This window comes from Sorex fumeus, unplaced genomic scaffold (genome assembly GCF_029834395.1).
Source record: "Sorex fumeus unplaced genomic scaffold, SorFum_2.1 ptg000035l, whole genome shotgun sequence".
Classification (NCBI taxonomy): domain Eukaryota; kingdom Metazoa; phylum Chordata; class Mammalia; order Eulipotyphla; family Soricidae; genus Sorex; species Sorex fumeus.
This window is the reverse complement of record NW_026606092.1, coordinates 30,578,595-30,599,049: the sequence shown is the minus strand read 5'-3', so window position 1 is coordinate 30,599,049 and position 20,455 is coordinate 30,578,595. Positions and strand designations below refer to the sequence as shown.

Here is a 20,455-nt window from a genome sequence, read left to right as displayed (position 1 = left end):
GACTAAGTGACTGGACCACTTAGGCCTGCCTGCCACTGGCAGATGCTAGATAATTTATTTTCTATTGCTTGTTATGAATATCATGAGATGCTGCACAACTGTAAAAGCAGCCGCGCACTCCTGGAATTCTAAAATTTTAATAATTAGGGTCTGGAGACATCTCTTCAGCGAGCTAATCGATTCTGAGATTCATTTGTGAGTCTCTGGATCAAAGCCGTAAATGCACTTAAATGGCACCCAGAGGCAGTTTGTGGTCAGAACCCCCGAGGGGAGGGGCAATGTGGAGGGACGAGGCCATTGGCCTGGAGTCTTCAGTTCCTGGTCCCACGCACCTGGGTTTTTCTTCTGGAAGTTTATGGTCACCGGGGGGTTCATTTGGAATACGCAGAGAGAGAATACCTGCTTCATCTGAGGTGCCCTGGTAAAAATGGCTTGGCACAGGATTGGCTTCTTTAAAAAACTGATCTCAGACTTCTTTTGAAGAGTTCTGTACCTGTCAGTTCCAGGTAAATAAAATCTTAACCCTCAAATCAGTGTATCTGCCCGAGTTGACCTTTCTACATCTGTCATTCTGCCTGACTGCTCTGACCTATCCTCACCCACATGCATATACACATGAGGTGAGGTTGGGGACAGACTGTCGAAGAGAAATTTAAGGACATTGATTATATAAAGAACAAACCAGTCCTTTATCTGAGAAATGCCAAGTTGAAAACTGCAGGATGACTTTTTTCTTTTCTCATTACCTTTCAGCATAGAACTTAGGACCTCGTACTTGCAAAGCCTGCACTCTGCCACTCAGCTGTATCCTGGTCTACTAAGTTGTTTCAACACTAAATGTGCTTTAGAATTTTAAGCACACTATTATAATGATCATGTCTGGCTTATATTCTAAGAAAGCTTTGCGGTATAAATATGTGAAAACAGGTTTTTTGCTGGTTTGCTCTTTGTGGTACTGAGGACTGATATCAGTACCACGTGCAAAGGCAAGCGCTCTACACACTGAGGAACATGCGCCACGAAAAAGTAGGTGATACTGAAATGCAAGGTGAATCTAGTTTTATCCTTGTGACTTCTCTACATCAGAAGTTTCAAAATTACAGGAAAAATAATAACTTAATACAATTAAAAAGAATGCTCACGGCATGACATGATCATCACAGTGAATAATTTTTCGGGTGTGTTTTTCTCAAGTCAGACCATGGTAGACCGGGGGAATTTGGTGTGTGTGTGGGGAAGTACAAGAATTCCTTCCATTGAGAGAAAAAAATTATTTCTCCATCTCTCAGCTCAATTTTGCCATGTAATATACACTGACCAACAGAGTATTTAGCAAATACTGACACAGCAGGAGTCAGAAAACAAGCGCACATGAGGACTTCCAGAAGCAATGCCAACTGGTGTTTCCAAGAGAAGTATCAGTGAGGCCAGTCGATGCCACTGGAGTGAAAAGGGGTTCATATACGCAACTTTCCCAGATGGGCTTCCACTTTTACTGCCAATGCTCACAAGGGGGAGCAAATAAATATTTGTTTAAAATTATGAAGTATAGGGTGGCTTGTTTTATTAAAAAATGAACCGAATTAGCAATTTATAGAATTCTACATTTTATATCAACTCTAATTATTAAGAACAATTGGTGACATAACTATTTGTAAGAAGTACTGAGATCTATTTCTGTGCACCTCCCCATTTTGAAAAAATGTTACCTTTTGAACATGTATCTCTACATCTTGCTGTGTACAGCTTCCAATTTTTTGATTCACTTTTCTTACAACACCTTCCACATCTACGATGCTCTCTTTGTTGATGCTGTCAAAAGAGAAAATTTCCAACTTTAATCATTTCATCAGAGGTGTCAGAAATCATTTGGTGTTTCAACAGTAAAGCTGAATATATTAAATTCCTCTTTAATACCGAAAGCCACTTGAGATAAGCAGTCTGTTTAACCTACTTGCAATTAGCTATTATGAAGCACACCTTGTGAGATTCCTTCAAGAGATGATTTTCTAGAAGCCGTAAGTTAGATACCACTTATAAAATATCCTGGACATAAAAGGCAATGTGACCAGCAGCGAACTGTGAGAATAGAAATAATGTCTTTCAATTATTAAAGAATATTTCCCTCCCTTATAGTGGAAACTTACTGAGATCAGCATTTCCTATAATAAGAAACACCAGCTTCAATAAATGCAATTACTGATATGGAATGGAACGAAATAATAGCAGAAGGTCAAATGAAAAGATTTCAAGGTAGTAAAAGGACATTAGGGTGCTGCAATTACATCTTCACTGCCTACAGTTTCTAAGCACACATCGTCACTGGATTTATGACAGATCGCTTACAGGACTGTGTATGCCTATTTAAGAATGTCTATTTGAAGCTTACTGTACTTTAAGAAGAAAACAATTGCATCTCCTGGGTAGTTCTACAAAAAACCCGAATTCTGAATTCAAGATATTCAAATTCTGAAATAAAAGATAATTCTGGCATAGCTTACTAAACACATGCGTTGGCTATTTATTAATCTCCAGATATACAAACAATGGAGAAAAGATATAGTCCAAAGTAGCAATCCCTGTACCTAATGTAATAGTTTCAGTGGTATTTATCTATTTTTGCGGGGGGAGGGCTAGTCTTGGCTCTTATCACAAGTTACCATGTGGTGCTGGGGATCCAACCCGGGGCCCCAGAACTCAACACATTCACTCCAGCCCTTTGAGCTATCTCCAGAACCATCACCACTCACCTCCCCCGCACCACGTATCGGTTTTACTTCTGTGTATGTTCTTGTACAAGAGATATTTACTGAAAGAATATGATACAATATATTCATAGAAAGGGAAAGACTTAACTTTTAAGTTCTTAAAGTGCTTGCATGGCACCTCATCAAGTCATTAAGACTTACCTCACCACCTCACCTTCCCTCTTCTCCCCCCCCATAATTAGAGCTTTACTCTGTTACATTCCTACTAGGTTCTGGTGTCCTCTTTAATTCTCTTACCCTTTGCTTAATTTTTAACTCCCTATTAGAAAACTTTCCATTTCAAACAGTCCTCTTCAAGGAAACTCTAAACACATTCACTATCATCACTGAGCATCCAAGCCAGTATCCTTCAAGAAAAAAAGATGGAATTTTGTTAGATACTGCCCAAGGCTAGCTAAAGTTTCTTAAATCCAAGTTCTTCCTCAGAAAGTATCAGATGTCCTCTAGTTCCATCCAAGCTGCGGCAAACTTCGAGATTTCATCTATTTTTTTGGCTTGTTTTGGTGTTATACCTGCCAATGCTAAGAGCCTACTTTTGGGTCTGTGCTTAGGGATCACTTTTGGTGGACGTGGGACCATATGGGGTGCAGGAACAGAATCTGGGTTTTCTGTGTGCAAGGAAAGGACCTTACCTACCATACTATCTCTCCAGCCCTCTTCATCTCTATTCTTATAGCACACAGTACTCCATTGTGTATATCGCCGCAGTTTATCTATTCATCTGTCACTGTACATGTAGTTTGTTTCTGTATCTGTGCTATTGCAGCAATGCAATGATCATGGACATGCAATTATCCTTTCAAATTAATGTTTTTGTATTTGGGGGGTAAATGTCAAGAAGTGGAATTACTGGGTCATATGGAAGCTCTCTATTCTTACTCTTTTTGAGAAATCTTTGTACAATTTTCCATAAAGGTTCACATTCCCACCAACAGAGAATAGGGTTTTCTTTTTTCACCCCACCCCCACCAATAGTGATTATTTTCAGTCTTTTTGATAAATGTCATTCTCACTGGTGTGAGATGTTATTTCACTGTTGTTCTGATTTGCATTTCCCTGATATGTTTTGAAGAATGTGTTTTCATATGCCTCCGAGCCATCGATATGTCTTCTTTCAAAGAGTCTGTTCATCTCGTCTTCTTTTGTAGATGGGGTTACTGGTTTCTTTGCTTTTGAGCTTTGTAAGTACTTTACGTATATTGGGTATTGCCCTTTATTTGATATATGGCATGTGAATATCTTCTCCTTATTCAATAGGGTGTTTATTTTATTTTGGCCTCGATTTCCTTTACCATACAAAACCTTTGTCATTGAATGGAACTGTAGTTAAGCAAAATAGGTTAGAAAGAACAGAACAAAGAGCAGATAATCTCATTCATCAGTGATATATGGAGAAACATAAGGGAACAGATCACTGAATAATGAATGACAACAAACCTTTGGCCTTGTGTTGCAAACTGAGATTACCAAGCAGTGACAGAGGGAATAGGAGGAAAAAGAAGTGGACTAGGAGGAACTTAAATTAAGGGTAACGGGCACTGACAGTGTGGCAACAGTACACCAAAACCATAAATGTCAATACTGTAAACTATAATACTTTTTTTTTTTTTTTTGCTTTTTGGGTCACACCTGGAGATGCTCAGGGGTCACTCCTGGCTCTGCACTCAGGAATCATTCCTAGCAGTTCTCAGGGGACCATATGGGATGCTGGGAACTGGACCTGGTCAGCCGCGTGCAAGGCTGTGCTATCGCCCCAGCTCCTAGAATACTTAAAAAAAAAAAAAAAACCCTCTCGATGCATTTTGTTGGGCATTATATTTTGCTCACCTTTCCCCACCACCACTCAGGCCTGCCTCCAGGGACAGATGCTAGATCATTAACTTTCCATTGCTCACTTTGCATATCAGGAAAGGTCTGGAAGAATAGTCCTAGTGCCCACACACTGGAGCCATGCTTGTAGAAACTCATGGTCGCCGGAATTCCATCTGGAGAAGGTGGGGAGACTGCCTTCCTGGGAGGGGAAGGATGTTTGTCCCTCTGCCTTTTCCCCCTGGTGGAAGCGGCCTGGTGGCCAACATCTTTTAGAGCCTAATGGACAGCCAGGTATGATATTGCAGTGACGAGGCATGTAGGGCCTCATGGGATGGGGGGTGGAACCGGCCCTGCTCTCCGCCCCGACAAGGCCCTGAGTTGCCACCCATGAGCGCCTCCTCCAGCTCCTGAAAGACCGTGATCCCAGAGGCACACAAACCAATCTCAGAACCCAGCAGCTTTGGGCAGTAATCCCTCTAGACTTTCATGTGGCCGCAATAGCAGCTGCGCGACATCAATGCTCTTCATAATCAGCAACAGAAAACAAACTATCTAATGATGTCTTTTTGGCAGGTCTGAATGTTGGGGAAAATTCCAAATAATAACGGTGGGTCTTTTTTTGTAATATTGAATGTGATCAATGTAGAGAGAAAGTGGAAATCTGCCACACAGACAGGAGGAGGGTGGCGGGGGGGGTATACTGGGGTTCTTGGTGGTGGAAAATATGCACTGGTGAAGGGATGGGTGTTTGATCATTGTATGGCCGACTGAGACTTAAACCTGAAAACATCACTGGATTGCTGCAATTTCATGGTAATATGTGAATGGATGAGAAAGTGCTTCTTATAAATGAGTAAAGAGAGTTTCTTTTTCTTTTTGGGGGACTGCAAACCTGGTGATGCTCAGGGGCTACTCTTGTCTCTGCACTCAGTAATTATTCTTGGCAGTGCACAAGAGACTATATGGAATGCAAGGGACAGAACTCTGGTTGGCTCACGAAGGCAAGCACTTTACCCACAGTACTATCTCTCCAGTCTGTTTCTTTCAAGAAATTGCCTACATTCTTCACAATCACTACCTGTAGGATAACACTGATTTGTCCTTTCAGCTTTGCCACAGGGAGCTTACTTAGGTTTACTGGGTTACTCCCATCACAGTGCTCCCAGTCCTCTGTGTTTACTTGTAACTTCTCTCAGTGCTCTGTTGACTTGTAAACATTGTTTTTCTCTTCTCCTGAAGTCATTTGCATAGTTAATTCACGGCAATGTCCTTTTTGTATAGACACAGGAAGACAGTTAATGCTATGCTTTTGTAACTTGGGAGTTAACTGACTCTGAATGATAATCACCCCTGGGCATCTGTTCTCTCGACTGAAGCCTCAGTACCTTTATTTCCTAGCACCCCCAAAGCAGGGTCCCGATGAGGGACTGGATGGTCCTAGGGCAAGCTTTGAGCTACCCTGGCATTGAAATGGGCCTGGCCAAAGTGCCATAATACTTAATTATAAGTTAAGAGCATGGTCACGGACCAATTCAGTCACGATCCAAAAAGTAATAACTGGATTAGGACCCTGCTAGGGTTAGGAAAGATTAATTTGGCCTGAGCACTGTAGTCTGAGTCTGTGGTGAGATGTCCCCAGGAGAGCCACCCTATAAGCTTAATGTATCTTTTATTGTGTCCATACAAAATAACTAATATTAAGAAGTAGAATTAAGATGTCAACTGGACTAAGGAGAGGAGAAACAACCCCTAAATGGTATTTTGCCTTTTAGTGGAAGAAGGGCTTTCATATGTTAATTGTGCTGCTGGATGGGGTGTGGTGGCTACCTCTATTGGAGGGAGTTGGCGAGAGACAAGAGAGACCAGGGCAGCAAGATGGAGCATGGAGAGACTAGCAAGGGGGACAGAGGGAGAAGAGTGTAGGGAACAATGCTGGAGCAGGAGCGTGGAGAGATGAGAGATGCGGCTGGCTGCGAGAGGGAGCCAGCGTGGAGAGTGGAGCGGGAGAGACGGGAAAGAGGGGCAGTGTGAGGCTAGAATGGGGAGCTTAGCGAGACTGGAACAGGCGCGTGAATGGAGAACGGAATAAACGGCAACTGATCATCAACCAACCCGGCGGCCTCGTTTTCTCCTTCTTCTGCCCATGGCATTGGCCGACCCAAGGGGGAGTGGCCGAGTCCACTGAATGTGGGCAGCAAGAGGGAGAGCCGCAGGGGGCTTCTCTTAGCCACCCCAGTGATTACACAACCACCCCAATCAATAACCACCAACAAAGAAGAAAGATGCTCCACCAGCCAGAAAGATTATAAGACACTAAAGGTTAGCATCTTCTTAGTAATAAAATATTTTAAAATTAAGATATGCACAATTTTAGACATGCGAATGTATATTAACAGGCTACAGTATGTTAAAATATAATTTTTTTGTTTATGGACCATACCCGGCAGTCATTGGGGCTTATTCCTGGCTCTGTGCTCAGGGATCACTCCTGGTGGAGTTTTGGGGACCATTTTGGGTGCTGGAGATTGAACCTAGGTCGACCATGTGCAAGGGAAACACCTTACTCACAGTATTCTTTCTCCAGCCCCATAAATGTAATTTTTATATGCAATAAGAAAATAAAAAGAAAACGACGAATTTCCTTGTTGTGATCTTCACTTTAAAAACCAAAAAAAAATTACAAATTCACAATTTGTAAAATCTGTTTCTCAAGTTTGCCTGTAGTATAACATGCTAAAATACTTGACCATCTACAATAGATTTTTTTTTGCTTTTTTGGGGTCACTCAGCAATGCACAGGGGTTACTCCTGGCTCTGCACTCAGAAATTACCCTGGCTATGCTCAGGGGACCATATAGGATGCTGGGAATCGAACCCGGGTCGGCCGCGTGCAAGGCAAATGTCCCACCTGCTGTGCTACTGCTCCAGCCCCCAAACTGTCATTTTAAAATGTTTCTCAAATAGAACAATTTCACAAAAGAACTTCTAAAAACCCAACCCATTGTATTAAGCTAGAACTTCTGTTATCATAAATTGGTCTATTGAACTGATCTCAAAAGGTATGATCATAGACATACAGGGTACTAGAGTTAAATTTTTTTGTCCTTCCGATCACAGTAGCCCTACTATAGATAGCAGCGCCATGCTCATAACGGAATAGCTCATTTAGATATTACCAGCCTTGTAGTTAGCTCTAATATCTCTGCACCTTTATCTACCTATCCCTTTTATTTGGGGGCATGAATGAATTCAGAAGAAAAGAGACATCAGAATTAAAAAGTTGTAATACTAAAACTAGGAAAAGTCTTTATGTAGGTTTTATGTACCTTAGTAGATATATTTGAGTCAATCTAAGAGAAGAACAGAATAATCTACTGCAAGGAAAAGGATTAAGGTTCTGCTTTGAAAAAGTCTAATATGAGCTTAACAACTGACACTGTATGTTAAGTTGGCTTAATACTTGATAAAATATGTACTATGGCTTGACTCTTTTATTATAAAGAGATCCGATTAGGGCTTTAATTTTACATTTTGAAATTAATATGCTACTATGCCTATATTTTGAAAAAATTTTGTCTGACAAGTAACTAAAAGTCTAGCGGGTTTTTAATTTCTTTCTGTGTGTGCCACAGATTGAAACCAGACTTTATACATGCAAGGTTCATCCTCTACCACTGAGCTACATGCCAAGCTGGAAGACTTGGGTTTTTATAGAGGATATGGCAAGGGGGGGGAAAAATCATGGTGGAAAACAGGATCTCCTGGGAATGGTTTTATTGTAGGAGAAATGGATGAAGTAAATGAAACGCATCTTCTCAAGAGCTAAGTCAGCTGTATTATTACCACTCCCCAAATACACTACCAGTGCATTATGTTTTATACCTCTTTCATTTTCTAACCATCCTTTTGACTTTCCATATAATTAATCACTCCTCAAATAAGATGAATTAGGATAGTCTTGATATTAAAAATGCTTAGCTACTAGATACAACAGACCTCATGTCATCCATTAAGGACATCAACTGTCAGTCTAATAGCTTACTTCTAACTTAATCTTTATAGAATAAAATTATTTTTAAAAGCAACATCCCTTTAATGTAATTTTACAAAAATATCAGTTTTATGCGTGTGTTTGAAAGGCAGGTTAGCTAAGCTTCAAATCCAGCACTTCACACTGCAAAGGCCAGTCCTCTACCACTGAACCTTAACCTTAGCCTCTCAAAAAATTAAAAACACATTACAGAACATATAATAATTCAACATTATAAACTATACAATTTAGGGGAAAAACAAGAAGTACTCAGTTATCCAAAATAACATTCCATCTTTACAACATGTGGGTCACATAATTTGCTACACACTGCTAATAATAATTTCAGAGACACTTTACTAACTGTAGTTCTATTAATCTTGATTATGTTTTCATTTCTAAATAAATTATGTAAGAAGCAACAAACTAAAAAAAAAAAAAAAGCCTGGCAGAACTATTAGAAGTGGCCAAACTTTGCATCAAATAACAATTGGCTTCCCAAAGTTTTTGTTTTGTTTTCTTTTGGGACACACCCAGTGATACTCAGGGGTTACTTGCTCTGTACTCAGGAATTATTCCTGGCAGTGCTTGGGACCATATGGGGTACCAGGGATAAAACCTGGGCCAGTAACGTACAAAGCAAGCACCCTATCTGCTGTACTATAACTCTAGCTCCCCCAAAGTTGATTAAAATATATATATATATTTAAAGTATTGTGATTTTAATTGATTTTAATTTTGTTTTGTTTTGTTTGGAGGCCTCAGAATAGTAAGAGATATTCACAAAAGACCTACCATCAGAAAAAACTGTAACAGCATAATGTGTGAAAAATACTTCTAAACTTTTTCCATTGTCAAGTGTGCCACTCCCCCTGCCCATGCACCATCTCCTCCTCACCCCCCTCCCCTGCTCCCAATCCCCTACGTTTTACTGTGGCACTGACTGATCTAACTTCTTCTGCCGGTCTCAATAGAAATTAATTAAAATCTTTGTGTAAAAAAATATGAATTCAGGGTAAACTTTTTTCTTTTTTTGTTTGGGGCCACACCTGGCAATTCACAGGGGTGACTCCTGGCTTTGCACTCGGGAATTACCCCTGGCGGTGCTCAGGGAACCATATGGAATGCTGGGAATGGAACCCAGGTCGGCCGCGTGCAAGGCAAATGCCTTACCCGCTGTGCTATTGCTCCAGCCCCCAGGGTAAACTTTTTAATATAAACTGTGAATTTGTGAATTTCAGACACAACCCACCTCATCCTCTTTCTGTGGTGCCTGGGACTGAATCCAGGACCTAATTTTAAAGCACATCTTCATACTAGTTTTCAGTACAAATATGGAACTTGGAAGTCCAAGAAGTTTCTCTTCCAATAGACAAGTAACTTAATCCAATAAAAAGCATGTATAAACTCTCTAGCTACAACTATTCGAAGAGGATAATGATCTAATATATATATGGAATGTATATATAAATATATACACACACACACACACACACACTCACTAACTTATCCTCATGAGGCTCTCACCTGTAGATATATACATCTACTTTTACCAGAATATCTGCAACATGCCTATACAAGAATCTTAAATCTACGTTACCCTTTCCCCAAATTCATTTCTCATGTGATAGATGTCACTACACACCAAATCCTATCAGAATGCCTAGCCCAGAAAAGGTGCTAAATAAAAGATTTCTAAATCAATGACTTTTTCTGGGTAAAATTTTGGTATCTGATAGTTGCAAATGTTAATGTAGCAAACAGCTATTTTACCCAATCAACTAGTAAATGCCTATTCTTAGGTGAAAGATCTAGGAAAGAAAATAAATGTGTACGTAGCTAGGTGACTCATTAAAAATGAGGAAGAAATGTGTGACTCACCAGCTAGTAGTTATTACTTAACCACAATGACTAATATGAAGAAAAAGAAAATAAAATACACATCTACAGAACAATCTAAATAGGCCTATCCTTGATAACAGTCAATATACAAAGGTCTTCAGAGCTGCCTTAAAAATTTTTTCTCTAAGACTCAATCATAAGTAACACAGACTACTCTATTAATTTTAAATTGCACAAACTAAAATGTAACCCTTTTAAAAAAAAGGGATGATGGTATAGCTTCAATTCAAACACAAGCTATAAAGTATTAAAAAAAGAACACCAACTTAAGATGATGGTCCATATAAAGTATTAAAAAAAAAACACCAACATAAGATGATGGTCCAAATACAAAGGTCTGAATAGGTATCTCATAATCTGATTTCCAGACAAGATTTCATTTAAAGACCTCAAACCATTTCAAATACATAATTAAGAATCTGTTCTTAAAGATCTCGAGGGAATGAAATGGCCATTTTCCTTCGTAACCATTTGGTTGCTTCATTTTTATCTGCATTCAACCATGAGAAAATTGATCTCTCCAACAAATTGATTAAAATAATGTGCTGAAGAGTCATGTGGCACTTAAATCCAATTAGCGAGTCAACTTTTGGGACTCGTATATTGATTCATTTGATATTCTTAGGGAAGATACTTGGGAAAAACAGCTCTGAATATTAAACTCCAAATTTCTTCTTAAGAAAAATATTCACAAGTTAAAATTGGCAATAGAATTTTGTTTGCAACATAAACATAAGCACAACATATTTAATATCTTAAGTAAATGCTAAGACAGTTATCTACTTAAGATATTAAAAGTGACCTCAATATTTTGCCTTTTAAATGATTAGAAAACCCCAGCTGGAACTATCTGATCTGATATTTTTAATAGTGAAGTCCTTGCTTTTTTCCACCTGGTATATGGCCAGAGGGAATACAGTCCAGTGTTGGGCCTCATGGAATTAACATATAAATACCATTATTTCTCCCACTTGGTCATGTAGGAGTTTACGTGTTTTAAATGTCCGGTCTCTCTGGGTAGCACTATTTAAAATGAAACACCTTGAGAATAAATAAACAGTACTTAGGCATTCCCCTAGTACTGAAGATAATTGCAAGCATTTACACATATAAATGATCTAAGAGAGAGTGAAAATTCTATGAGGATTAGAACTGGTTTTTTCTTATAGACATATATTATTTTTTCCTATTCTATTTTCCAAACCAAAGATTCTGGCAAAATGGGTAGTTGGTTCACTAACTAAGCTGCTAGCTTCTCAAAGTGAATGTGTTACTAAATATTCATTTGAATTACCACATGCTTCACTGGTCCTCAAATTTCTAAAGTAAGCTAAAGGATTTTTGCTTTGTTTAAATCATAGAATCCATTAGAATTTTCTAGATGCTGGTCTTCATGTACTATTTTTAATCATAATAGGATAATAATTATTAAGCCATGTAAAGTTTTCCAAATATTTCTTTTCTAATTATAATTAGAAACTAAGGAATAAAGAGAAATGAAATCCTGAAGCATTCAGTTGAACAATGAAAATAGAGGCAGTATAGAAAGCTCTAATTTCATTATAAAGTAGAATATATTCTAATGAACCCAGATGAGAAATTAAAAAAAATCAATTGTTATGACACAAATACACAATATACTCTTTAACCTTGGCATTATTATTTGTAGGGCAAGAGAAACAAAGAGACAGGAAACAGTAGAGAAGGGTGCAGGGAGAATAGTTCTAAGAATGGAACTATGGTTATGTAAGATCTGAAAGGGACAGAAAAGACAAGGAGAAAATGAGGAAATTGGTAAAAAAAGATTGCACAAGCAGATTATGAGGCACGAGAGAAGTAGGAGAGTGGAAAGTATGGCAAAAGAATAACTACTGGAATTTAAAATGACATTCTGAGGGGCAAAAATCCCAGTAGGAGAGAGAAGTTAAAATGAAATAATGGTCCCGACCACTGCTCGGTGTGGCCCCCAAATTATCAGCCAACCAGTAAAATGAAGTATTGCTAAAGACAGCGAAGGGAAATAGTGCTTCTGTAGTTCCTGCAATCACACAACTGGCTCTGAAGCTCATACAAGTATTTCTGGCTATTGCACAGTTTTCATTGTGACTGACACACTTTTGGTTGCAATGCCTCAGGGATAGAAACTTTGAAGTCCTTTTCCACTTCTCCCCCCCTCCCCACCTGCCATATATACATGTGAAGTAAGCAAATAGATAAGATTAAATTGTGAGGCCATACCTGGCAAATAGATAGGCTGTGGGGCCTTGCCTGGCAGTGCTCAGAGCTTACTCCTGGCTCTGAGTACAGGGATCACTCCCAGTGGGCTCGCGGGAATCTCATGGAGTGCCAGAGACGGAACCTGGGCCGGCTGCATGCAAGGCAAATGCCCGATCCACTGTACTATTCCTCCAGCAGGCCCCAAGACTAATACACGTATTCATCGACTGAACAAATGTTTTCCTTTATGAGTATAGTCAGTTTCACCATAACACCTTTCCAAAATGGCACATTTATTCCAACACAACTGATAGGGGAAGGATGACTATGAACTCAAGGAAAATTTTCTGTCTCATCTTTGCCAGGTTTCATCAGTCAGAAATATAAGAATAATAGGCATTGAACTCAGGTTGAGTGTAGATGCAGGAACTTGAGACACACATCCCAAGCCCTGTTTGTGCTATAAGCTCCAGTCACCTACATCTAGTGGTCCAACAGCTTCCTTCACACTTTAAAATGGGTTTCAAGCTATAATACTTCTGACACCCACTTCCACAAGTAAACCTTTTAAAAATAAAAGGCAATATTTATTTATCATTTTTTAACGTCTCCATCATTTAACACATATAAAACTACTGTACTTTAAAATATGTAGGTTCTAAGTCAATGATAAAGCTTTGGACTGTAGTGCTATTAACTGGCTTTTCACAAACCTCTGAGACTTTTATTTCAGAAATTTCCTATAGCAGAGCAGAACTGATAGTCTACTTGTACCATACTACAAAAAGTCAACCCACAATGGAAAATCCCAAGATCTCCCCTTGATAACAAAAGAGCAGTTCAAGGAAAACATTAAGTCTATGCAAGTGTAGAGCAGAGCCTAATGCTGAGTAATAGCGTTAGTTAGTTATCTAAGCAAACTCCTTTCTTTCTTTCCTGCATCCAGATCTTAGAAAAGGATTAATTCTCATTTTAAATCCTGAGCCGGTGATAGGATTTTCCAACTTCAGTTCTCTAAACCAGGTAACTGTTTTGTTGAGTGACTTCATGTATGACTTCTAACAACAGTGAGTGTTAAGAATAGTTAAGATAAAGAGGTAAGATGGGGCTGGAGAGATAATAATAAATTAATTGCTTTTACATGTGGTGAGCCTGGGTTCCATTACTGACACCCCATATGGTACCCTGAGTCCTGCCAGGAGTAAACCCTGAGTACTGAGTATAACCATTAACCCTTAACCCCTACCCAGCCTGCCACATACCAAAAAACAAAAGATTAAGGTAAGATGTGTCATGTATGGCAATGCTATGTCTCCATCATTTTGAATGAAAAGCAAAAACTAAGCAATAGTACATGCAATTAATTGTATTTACAGAGTGATGTTTAGATTTCATATTTATAAGTTTCCTGGGCCACACCCAACACTGCTCAGGGCTTACTCCTGGCTCTGTGCTCAGGGACGACTCCTGGTGAGCTTAGGGGACCGCATGGGGTATTGAGGATCAAACCCAGATGAGCCACGTGCAAGGCAAATGCCCTAACCGCTGTACTATCACTCTGGCCCTGAGAATTATATATTTTAAATTGAAAATTACGATCATGAAACTACTTTTTCCTCCACTGTGTTTTATTATATTTTTAAAGCATACTTTAAATAATGGAGGTGAGGGAGTGGAGAGGTAGCTCAACAAGCTAAGAGCACACTTGGCGTGTAGGCAGTCTGGGTTCAACCCAGAACCAGGCACTGCATGGTCTGCGTGGCACTGTCGGAAGTCACTCCCAAGCAGGGTGGGAAGCAGCCCCTACACAACATTAGGTGTGGTCCCAAATGGGGTAATGACACACAATAAATATGTTGACAAATTCATCAGTATTACTAATGATTAGAAAAAAACTTTATAGCACCAACCGATGACTCAACATAAAAATCTTTTGTGCTACTTTATAAATTAGCCATATTCTTCACACCAGAATTATCTTTCACCAGTTTAGGTTCTCAGTAACTCAAGAACAGTATCTAAAAGTCACTACTATTTCTCAAAAAACAAAATAGCTCTATCTATTCCTTGAGGATACATACCAGAATAAATTAACACATTTTTAAAAAGATACTCTTGAGAAAAGAATGCAATGGGTTTTGCTTTCCCAATCACTGACGTATTTCAATCACATCAAGGTTGTATTCTAGGTGAGCTATACTGTAGTAGGTTTTGTACAAAATACAATTTTACTTTCTGGGAGAGGCAGACTGACACACAGGCTAGGAGAGCTAGCCTTATAGTCATAGAGAACTTAGTCAAAACTCAATTGTGAAAAGAAAAAAAGAAACAGACAAAACCCCTACTCCAAACAAAACAATCTACACCTCACTGCAGTGAGGATCAAATGAGAAGATACAAATATGGCAATCCAGAGCACTAAACATATGCCAGGGTACTAACTGGCTAATAACACTATTGTTAGGAGCAAACTTGCTATTTTCCCTCTATACAGACGGGGAAGCTGCTGGTGACTACTATACTGAACTATACTGAACCTTTTCTGGAGTGCATTGTACTCAATGAAATCTTGGCAAGATAAAGCAAGGATAGTCAATACACTGAATTTTAACTGTAGACTGTCTTTGTTGTTTGAGACAGTGCTCAGAGTTTACTTTTGGCTCTGTGTTCAGGGATCACTCCTGGCAGGGATCAGGACCATATGGGATAATGGGGATGGAATCCTGGTTAAGCGTGTGAAAGGCAATTGCCCTACCTGCTGTACCACTGCTCTGACCTCTAAACTGTAGATTAAGTTTCTTAATTATTAAAAAATAGTATTTCATAAGCAATGAAAGTATGGATTATGCGTGGAGGTAGAGGTTTCTTTTCCATGAACTTTATCTAAAAAAAAGACCACGGGACCCTTGTTACAGGTTCTTCAAGAGTATTTCCATCTTTCTACACACAAGAAAATGATAGAATGTTAGCAGCATAATCATTGTATGGAGTGGTTTTACCTTTAATTCGTATTGTTTCAGGAGTCAGACTTAAGTTCTTCAAAGTATAGAGATATAATCTATTCTTCAATAATCTGAGCTATTTATTACTTCATTTTAGGAGGGTTTCTCCCAACTAGACTGAAAGGACCCATGAGCTACTTCTGGTCATAAGATCATGCTACTGGCTTTCTGTTAGAAAGAATATAGGGTTTAGGTGCCTATTACCAAGAAGGGTCAAAATTTCTAACCTACCTTGGGAAGAGTTTTAAAGTCACATAAAAAAGACAAGTTACTGGTCCCTTAGAATCATGCAATCATGCTCCTAAAAATTTTTCAACTTATCACAACGTTTTTAAAGATCCATCGTTTTCCCACTAGTCATCCGTCATGACAATTTTCATTTTTCACAAGTAATAAAAGCTATTAATAATTTATTAATCAGGCCAGAGTGAAAGTACAGCAGAGAGCCCATTAGCCTTGCAAGCAGCTGACATGGGTTCGATCTCCAGCATCCCATATGATCCCATGAGCACCACCAAAAATGATTCCCGAGTGCAGAGCCAGAAGTAAGCCCCGAACACTGCTGGGTGTGACTCAAAAAAACAAAAAATAAATTTAAAAAAATTAATTAATGCTCAGACTGGATACCTCAACAGGAATAGTGCCAAAAGTTAAATAATTATAACCTAAGTACCATATGACAAGCCTATTGTATAAAATTGGCACCATTCACTTGAATACATCCAGTCAAAGGCTTCATGACTTCCAAAAGTTCTATTATAAAAATCATCTTTTCCCACACATCACTAACTATATAAAGTCCATATTTTTAAACGACTAAAAATAGTTATACATTCTTTGCTTTAAAAAGAAAAGACCTCAATGCAATTTAATTCTTAAGCCTGAAATGACATCTAGATCTAGATCTTGGTTTCATGTCAAAAATGATGAAATATATCTTGGCCACAGCTGACCTGAATTCAATCCCCAGTACCCCACAAGGTCCACTGAGCCCACCAGGAGTGATCCTTAAGTGCAGGACCAGCAGTATGCCCTGAGCATCGCTGGGTGTGGTTCTTAAAAAAATAGCATCATCACCAACTACATAAAAATTAATGAAATCTAGGCAAAGTCATCTAAATTCTTTTCTTATGTAAAAGATAACCCCTACACTATCTTATTTAGATGAAAGCTTCTCATATCTAGGCATTATGAACTATGCAATTAGTGAGCTAAGTTCTATTTAGAGACTATATGCAAGTAGTTTTTTCAGCTAGCAAGTTTGGTGTTCATCAGATATAGTCAATCGCTTTTACTTAAGTCACATTTAGGAATTTCTGAGAAAACCCCCCAAAAAGAAATAACTACTTGTGGACCACTTTAACATGTTACATGGATTAAAAGCCCTCTTGTCAGCCGCATATTTCTTAGTGAGTATTATGGGTAAATTTTTTTTAAAAAACTGACTAATTTCTCTAAGAATCTAACACTGAGATTATAATGAAACAATGGTAAAGCATATTCTATACAGAACCATACAGACATAGCAACATACATTTCATGTCTTCAGAAATAATTGAAGATAAAATACATTAAAGTCAAAACAATGAAAGTTTATTAACTTGAACTCCACATTTTCCCCAGTACTTATCAGTATATTAAATATAATTTGCATTTATTTGATTTCAGGGTAATCTTTATAGAAGACACTTGCTCTGTGTAGAAAATGTTCATTTCTGGAGAAGTTTACTTTTGTTCCATTTCACAGAATAGTGATTGACTTCAAAAGGCTAAATAACAAATATGCTCACATTCATACATCCTTACAAATAGTACTGCTACCAGTGTGTTTATCAAGCATCAAAATCAGTGGTTTCCCAAACCATGTTCAAGGAGCCCTGGGGCTCACTCCCTTCTTGGTGATGCTGTGTCCCAGAGTTGAGGAGGGGGAGTAGGGAGTAGGAAGTGTAAGGACAGAATTTAGGGCCTCATATTCAAGGCAAGTGCTCCGTTTCTTTCAGCTACTCCCTGGCCACAATGGCAGTGGAACTTGTAAACCATGGTGCAGGTCTGAGCAATCCCTAGCACCACAAAACCTACTGTATAGGTATTGCGCAATAAATGTGAATTTGATAAACAAATATCTGAGCTCAAACTCGCTGGCCATTCATTATAAATTAAACAATGTCCAAGGATGGGGACAGTCAGGGAATAACCAAATTTAAATTAGAATATTGTATCTCCCCCCCTGACTTTTTGGCCACATCCTGTGGTAGTTAGGGGCCACTCCGGACAGTGCCAGGGGGGACCATGCAGTAGTGCTGAGGTTTGAACCCAGCCTCCTGCATGCAAAGCATGTACTAAGTCCTTTGACATATCCATTGGGCTTGAATTACTTTAAAGAAAAAATAAATAAAGGGGCTGGAGCGATAGTACAGCGGGTAGGGCATCTGCCTTGCACACGGCCGACCCGGGTTGGATTTCCAGCATTCCATATGGTCCCCTGAGCACCGCCAGGAGTAATTCCTGAGTGCATGAATGAGGAGTAGCCCCTGTGCATCACCGGGTGTGACCCAAAAAGTAAAAGAAAAAAAATTTTTTAAATAAAAATAAAAAAATAAAATAATTAGGGTACTTGCTTTGCATGCAGCTGACCGGGTTCAACCCCCAGTATCCCATCTGATTCCCGGAGCCTACCAGGAGTGATTCCCGAGTACAGAGACAGAAGCAATCCTTAAGTATCATCAGATGTGGCCCAAAACAAACAAAAGAACCCCCCCCCCCCCCCGCTCCCAAATTATACATGGAGAAATAGTACAGTGGGCTGGGCATCTGCTTTGCACGTGCTGACCTGGCTTCCACAATCCCTAGCACCACATACGGTATCCCAAATCCCAACAAGAGTGATGTCTGAACCAAGAATCAGGAATGAGCACTGAGCACCACTGAGTGTGGCCCCCCAAATAAAAACAAACAAGGAACATTTAAAAACAACTATAAGTATGAAGTCGTCTAATTTGTAAATTTTAATATACTGCCCTTTTCGAAAAGTCTTCTTTGATCATTATTATGGAAATAAAATCCTGATTAAGACGCAAGCAAAACTAGCTCTATCACCATTACTACCATAACTGTAGGGTCAGAGCAGGCACAACCACCCCTACACTATGTTATCTTTATATCCTGCCTTCTGCAAACTACACAAAGCAATGTGCTTCTAGATAGGCAGTCAGCCAGCCACACTTGCTGCGGAGGAACTTTGACTTTACTTTTAAACCAATTTTTAGTTAAAAAACAAAGAAAAACAAACCCCTTTTGGCATAAAATTTAAAAGTTCAACATGTTACAACGTTTGTTTGAATTCCATTCACTTTCCTAGTCATTTGTAAAATGCTATCTTTTAACTTTGGACATTTTCAGTATAAAGTTAGAAAACTTGTTGCTTAACATGCAAATCTCAAACTGGGGGAGGCAGGGGGGACAGGAAGCTCAACAAACGAAACAAAATAAAGTTGCTTTGCTATGTTGGGGCTGCCAAGTTTTTAGTCATTCTACTTGAAAGTAAATGTGACTTGTCTGTTGAGAGTGCTGCTTCAGCAGTTCCAAATGAATCTCAAGCCTGTGTTCCATATTTTCTCTTTTGTAAGTTTAATGTATTCAGCAACACTCAACTGACAATTTAAATAACTACATTTTTAAACAAACGAAGCATTGATGTTAATGTATGAAAATGGTCCAATCCCTGGGAGTCTTGGTTCCCACCATTGTTTATTCTGACAACAGGATATAATTGCTTACTTACTTGGCAGCAAATTTAACCATCTGCTTGCTTGCATGGTCTCCCACCGCCACAAGAGCCTGGACATTAAACTGCTGTTGACGTAGGACCAAGAAACACTGCTTCCCTGAAGAGATGGAAAGAATACAGTGCACTAAAGATATGCTACTTTAGGTTTTACAAAGAAGGAAAATGCTTCTCTATTTTCAAATCAAAATTTGTCATATTCGGCAGACATACACAATATGTATCAAACTTTCATAACCAAATACTCAGACTCAACTGAATGACTATTTTTATTATTTGATTTCCTGGGGTTGGGGGGGAACCCACACCCAGCAGTGCTCAGGGCTTACTCCTGGCTCTGTGTTCAGGGATTGCCTCTAGTGGTCTTAGGGGACCATATGTGGTACCAGGAATACAAACCTGGTCGTCTGTGAGCAAGGCAAATGCCTATCTGCTACATTCTCTTTCTGGCCCTCAACTAATGAACTTTACAGAAACTGAAGTTTCTACTAGGAATACCCAAAAACTGTTTTTATCATGCATTATGAGAACACAGAAAAATTGCATTTTTTAAAAAAAAGTTTTGGGCTACACCCAGCAGTGTTCAGGGCTTACTCCTGGTTTTGCACTCAGGAATTACTACTGAGTCAGGGGACCATATGTGGTACTTGGAATAGAAACCAGGCTGTCTGTATACAAGGCAAATACTGTCTCCCTTGCTCTAGCAAATTGCAAATTCTAAAAAGATATAAATCGCGAAAATTATTTTGCCACCGTATTGATTTCTTAAACAAATTTCAGCTCTAGCCTGGAGACTCCCCAGTCACCGCCTAATCTAAGCCCTCAACTGTCAAGCCGACACTATGAGGCTGCAGCACAACTGGTCCCTATGAAAAAAGCAAACTAAAAAAAAAAAAAGTTTTTTTTGGCTTTTTGGGCCACACCCAGAGATGCTTAGGGG

The 20,455-nt window shown here is 39.1% G+C and overlaps 1 protein-coding gene across 1 annotated transcript in view; it reads right to left on the bottom strand.

Annotated features, from left to right (window-relative positions):
- The window catches only part of DARS1 (aspartyl-tRNA synthetase 1), a 52,233-nt gene that overhangs the window by 21,539 nt on the left and 10,239 nt on the right, over nucleotides 1-20,455 (bottom strand). The window contains exons 4-5 of the mRNA XM_056117525.1: nucleotides 19,513-19,615; nucleotides 1,710-1,812 (exon numbers count right to left, since the gene is read on the bottom strand). Of these exons, the coding sequence (XP_055973500.1) occupies nucleotides 1,710-1,812; nucleotides 19,513-19,615 (206 nt within the window). The remainder of the gene's footprint in view (nucleotides 1-1,709; nucleotides 1,813-19,512; nucleotides 19,616-20,455) is intronic.